Genomic DNA, 6,193 nt, shown 5'->3' on the forward strand with positions numbered 1-6,193 from the left:
AAACTCTAAAGATATAAAATTATGAAAAATCTGGAATACTCTTACCATTCATATTTTTCTTCACAGCAATCCTTAATTTGGCCTGATTGGCAATTAGTCTAATTGGTGTTTGAGTTATCACTCCCTTCATCATCGTGTCAACTGCTTGAGCTTCGATGCGAGTTGCTTGCCAATCAACCTCTTTAAAGATTATCACCTCCCCTCGAGAAATGTCTTTTAAGCGAGTGACACGGAGGTCAGATGTGACCTGCCAGGTTGGGGTCACACTGTGAACTTTCACCCGAGACATCTAATAATGAAAAAGGAAATAAACAGTAAAACAGATTGTCATTACATGTCTCAACTGTAAATTTGATATATAAAATGTTAAAGGCAAAAACAACAACAATGATGATGATGCTAATGAGTTTTATTTTTTGGTCTTAGTAGAAAATAACAAAAGGATTTCTGGAACAACTCTTTGTTCTATGTGAATTGTGGCAGTCTTTGTTCCAGGCTATTCATGGATTAACCCTTGTTCTTAGTGGGTTATTCTTATTCAGAGGTATGACATCACATCATGGATGTTCATGTAAGGGTGGTAATGACAACAAAAATGATGAGGATGCCACTCATCCACTCTCAGCAGGATTGATGTCTTACAGACCAGCAAAGTACACAGAAATATTTTACATATTTAGTCACTAACAATAAAAACCGCTTTACTCACCTGCAAGGATGCCTGGAATGTTTTCGAGCGGAAGTTGACTTGGACTGAATTAATGTGAACATAGATTCCATCAATAGCTCGTTCCACAAAACCATATTTCCCCGGCCTTCATGTATAGAATCAGATGAAAGTAAAGGACAGATGACACATACACATCACATTTCAGTTAGTTCAACTTAATACTGATAAACGTTTCATTTGTACAAAAAATAAAATCCTAGGTCTGTGTTACACACTTTGTATTACACATGTAATGCCCCCACCCATGTGTGTTTATATATTTAGCTGATGTAACTAAGTCTCTGTGTTATGTGCTACACACTAAGCTATGTCCATATGTTATACACAACAAACTATATGATCTATCTCTATTTTGAGTTCAAATTCTGTCTGGAGATAACTTAACCTTTCATCCTTCCATGTGTCAGTAAAATAAATACCAGCCTCCTCTCTCTGCGTTTTTTAACACTACTAATTGTATTTCACCATCATCATCCATTCCTTTGACCTAACGTAGAGCATAGGACACCAACAAGAGATCCCCACCTGTCTCAATCTTTGGCAATGGACTGCAGTTGTGCCCAGATGTAACTGCTGTCAGTGTTTCAGTTTCTGTGAATCTTCTTCACTTTGTTTTTGGACAAACATGCTTCTGTCTCCCTTAGGATGTCTACTGGCATTTATTTTACATTTAAAAGCAACCTAACAATAAAAGCTTTAGAAAGAATTAAGAATGTTATTGCCACTGTGTCATGGTTGTATGGAGTAAGGGGTTCACTTCTAAACTATGTGGTTTCAGATTTAGTCTTGCTATGTGGCCTACTCCTCTAGCTTCAGGTCAGTCAACACATTGTGAATGAAATTTGGTAAATAAAAACTGCATGGATGCCTATTATATGTATGTATGGATGGACAGACGGACGGACGGATGGATGGATGGGTGGATCAATGGATTGATGGATGGATTGATCGATGGATCGATCAGTCGGTCGATTGATAGATATATGTGTGTGGGTGGATGTGTGTGTGCATATATGCTTATAGAAATATTTGCTTTCCACATGTCTTCACAAAGCAAAACAGTGATATTGCTTATGTCTCCTATAAATTAACATGACAAAGCTTGATGGTTTCATCATTTCTATCAAGTGAAAACCAATGCAAAAAATATCTTACTTGCAAAAAAGGGGGTTGGTGATAGGAAGGGTTATCTGGCCATAGGATACAGCCTAAATGAATTTAATCCAACTCATGCCAATTTGGGGGAAAAAAATGGACAAAAAATGATCGTGGTGGGGTATGGTTGTAGAAGTGATGATGGTGATGATAGTGGTGTGGTGACGGTGGCAATGATGATTACTGCTAAGAATGTGGTAGAGGAGAATTCAAAAACTCAGTCTTCAGTGACATGGTAACACTATTACAAACTTGACTAGCATCACTCCTAAACGAATGATATGGAACAAGAATAATGAAGTCAATAAAAGGATAGAGGTCAAGTTTCAGGATGATGGGCTTCACAAGATAAAATGACAAGGGCCTAAGTAGCAATGTCATCTAATTCATACCAGCACACACACACGCACACACACACACACACACACACACACACACACACACGCGCACGCAGGCAGGCAGGCAGGCAGGCAGGCAGGCAGGCAGGCAGGCAGACAGGCAGACAGGCAGACAGGCAGACAGGCAGACAGGCAGACAGACAGACAGACAGACAGACAGACAGACAGACAGACAGGCAGACAGGCAGACAGGCAGACAGACAGACAGACAGTGATAACAACAATGACAACACTCTCAGGACACACAAAACTGGAGACTATTTCAGAACTGATAGATTGAGATAAGTACTTTTATTGATCAATACTTTTATTGATCAATACTTTTATTGACAAGTCATTTTATCAGTAGTACACTCACAAACTACTAGTGTTTATTTTATCAACCCTTGAGAGATGAATGGCAAAGTCAAAATTAACCCCAGCAGAAGTTGAACTCAGAGTGTTAAAGAAACTGATCTAAATATGAGTGCTCTATTGTCAGTGCTCAATTGACTGTGTCACCCACCACCATCAATAAAAAGAATATTGATTTCTTACATACACAGAATACCTCAGGTTTATAAACAAGAGTAATAAGCTGTTTTGATGTTCATTTTTGAACCAACACAGATTAGTTGCTGGTAAATGGATAACTGGGAACTACATGCAAAAAAAAAAAAAAGATATAAATGTTATCAGGGGAATTAGAAATTGAATATGATGTGATGCATCAGGTCTATTTAGTTAAAAGGAAAGTGGAATGTAAGATTGAAGCTGGTTAATATTCTATGCCAAAATGAGGACTTAATAGATCTAGAATCACAATATCAATGGGAGAAGTGTTTTTGAAATAATGATCCAGTTTTAAATTGGTCTAATTATACCGTTTTTTTCTGAAGTTAAAATTAATTCTAAAAAGAGTGAAATTCACTCTCAGACTGATATCAGGGAAAGGCATGCTACTACAGCATACATACAATATAACTCACACCATATAATATTTTATTTGGAAACACTAACTCAACTACTCACCTGACATTAGAAGTCGGCATTTGAGGATTGTTTGGAGATCTTGGTTCTTCACATGTTTCCACTTCCAAAACGACTTCATCCAGGTACTAGAATTCACAAGAAAATACATCAACATTCGTAAAAGGTGATCATAAATAGCTGTATTTTTGCAACAGAGTACAGAAAGTTTTCAAAAAGAGCATGCTTATTCAGAAGCAATTTTATCCTAATCCATCCATACATATTGATTTGCTACATCAAGTGAATTCTGTTTCTACTGTTTTATATCATATTTTCTATACTATATATCCACCACAACTTCGTGGATTACTTCATTAAAATTGAATACATCTTTCTTTCAGAAATTAAAAATATATGTCATATATGGAAAATCTCATAATTTACAGCAGAGTAGAAAGATAAGCATAAATTGAGGGATCAAGCAATAACACTCTGCAAAACATACACAAATCTACACAAAATCATATATACAAATGTATATATATACATACAAACCCACTGACACACACATACCAATATACTCTTTCTCTCTCTCTCTCTCTCTCTCTCTCTCTCTCTCTCTCTCTCTCTCTCTCTCTCACACACAAACACACATACAAACATACATACATGTAGTTACTTACCAGGCAGATGGGCTGTGTTTTCAGTTTAGTCCATTGAATCTATAAAAGAAACAGATGACATTTTAAGAAAACCATAACTAATTTATTACAACTTGTTTCTTTATTGCTCACATGAGGCCAACATAGAGGGGACAATACAGCCTGATTTGGGGTCAGACACATAATATGAGATATAAAAATTTACAACGAAATCAAATGGAAAATTGGATGGTAACACAAATTACAAAACAAATTGACAAACATGAAATGAAGCAGGAGAATAGGCTTTCAGCTAAAAACTAATAGGCAGTCAAGAAAGTTCTTGCGGAATTTTTAATTTTGGTTTTAAACGATGTATTTTCAAATTAATTTTTATTAAATTACCTTGACTTTATATATCATTTTAAAGCCCATTTTTCGCTCTATCTAATTGTGTTACTCTTTTTCTTTTTGAATAATTAAGCCATTTTTTCCAGAATATTGAAAATAACATGGACAAAAAGCAAATTCGCACAATTTTCTTATTCCAGTTCAAGCTAGGCCGAAAAGCTGCTGAAGCAGCTCACAATATCAACGATGCGTTTGGCCCAGGAACTACTAATGAACGTACACCACAATGGTGGCTCAAGAAATTTCGTAGCGGTGATAAGAGTCTCGAAGATGATAAGCGTAGTGGTCAGCCATCGGATGTTGACAACGATCAACTAAGAGCCTTAGTCAAAGCCAATCCACTCACAACTGTTCGAGAGCTTGCTTCTGAATTAGACATAACGTATACGACAATTTCCAACCACTTGAAAGAGATTGGAAAAACAAAAATACTTGAGAAATGGGTGCCGCATGAATTGAACGACAATCAAAAAAATGCCGTTTTGAAGTGTCGTCATCCCTTTTTTTACACAACAAGAACGACCCGTGGATTCTTTATGACAACCGGTGATGCTCAGCTCAGTGGTTGGACGTTGACGAATCTCCATGGCACTTCCCGAAGCCAAAGTTGCACCAGTTTGGATCCAGGCGAAACCATTAAGGCAGGGAATTACTGTCAGCAAATGGATGAAATGCATAAGAAACTCCGACAACAACAGCCAGCACTGGTCAGTAGAAAAGAACCAATTCTTCTCCACAACAACGCTCGTACAACACGTCATACAACTGACCCTGCAGAAGTTGAACAAATTGGGTTACGAAACTCTGCCTCATCCGCCATACTCATCAGACCTCTCGCCTACCAACTACCACCTTTTCAAGCATCTTGACAACTTCCTGTGTAAGAAATGCTTCAAAAACCAAGACGATGTCAAACATGCCTTCAACAACTTCGTCGCCACAAGAACGCAGGATTTTTACACTACTGGCATAAATAAACTTGTTTCACGTTGGAAAAAGTGTGTTGATTCTGATGGTGTTTATTTCGATTAATAAATGTTGTTTGAACCAAGATATGTGCATCTGAATTTAAAGGTTAAAAACCACAAGAACTTTCTTGATAACCTAATAAATATTATTGGTATGTGTCAATACATGTAATATTTACTCAATGAATAAGTACATATGATATTTCATATTTAGATCTTATTTGCTGGAGTCCAGCAAATAAGATCTGAAGAAGGAATTGTAATTCCGAAATATCATCGGACTATAGATAACCAAGTTACAACAGGTATATAGTCCATTTTTTGTTCTATAGTGCATTGTTATACCTTTCTAAACTTTTTATTCTTTACAAACAATACACAATGCTTCAAGCGAACTACAATACTCTCTTATTTCATCTTTGTATGAGAGCTTCCTTATGGCCAACTAAAAGGCTTCCATGCAATCTCTTGAACAACTAGAAATAGTAGCCAAATCTCAATTAAATCAACCATACTACCTTAAAAAAAAAGGTCATTTTAGATATAATGTATTCCTTAAATTACAGACAGGATAAAACAGTTGAATTCCCACTGCTCATAGATCAGCTCAATCAAGGATGACCTGGGGTTAAACAACAAGCTATAACATTCATTGATCACTAAAAGTCGTGGAAAAACTACACGCTACTCTCAAAACTGGCTATGACATACAGTACAGTGACTAGCAGAGGTACTGAGGGATATACAAGCACCATAGAGTGCACCATATACTCCATGGATCTAGTGGTGTACATTCTATTTTATTTATGTTGCTAATGCAGCCATTAAAAGCAGGGGTGCCATACACGCCATGTCATCATCATTATCATCATTTAATGTCTGTTTTCTATGCTGGCATGGGTTTGAACAGAGCTGGTAAAGCCACGTGCTGCACCAGGC

At 36.8% G+C, this 6,193-nt stretch overlaps 1 protein-coding gene across 3 annotated transcripts in view; it reads right to left on the bottom strand.

The window, feature by feature from the left end:
- LOC106876333 (bridge-like lipid transfer protein family member 3B) overlaps nt 1–6,193 on the bottom strand; it is a 79,501-nt gene that overhangs the window by 23,436 nt on the left and 49,872 nt on the right. For all 3 annotated transcript variants that reach the window (XM_089349443.1, XM_014924832.3, XM_014924833.3), the window contains exons 3-6: nt 3,918–3,956; nt 3,295–3,380; nt 710–815; nt 46–289 (exon numbers count right to left, since the gene is read on the bottom strand). In XM_089349443.1, coding sequence (XP_089205569.1) covers nt 46–289; nt 710–815; nt 3,295–3,380; nt 3,918–3,956 — 475 coding nt within the window. The remainder of the gene's footprint in view (nt 1–45; nt 290–709; nt 816–3,294; nt 3,381–3,917; nt 3,957–6,193) is intronic.

The sequence above is a fragment of the Octopus bimaculoides genome, chromosome 3 (genome assembly GCF_046866305.1).
Source record: "Octopus bimaculoides isolate indiv1 chromosome 3, ASM4686630v1, whole genome shotgun sequence".
Classification (NCBI taxonomy): domain Eukaryota; kingdom Metazoa; phylum Mollusca; class Cephalopoda; order Octopoda; family Octopodidae; genus Octopus; species Octopus bimaculoides.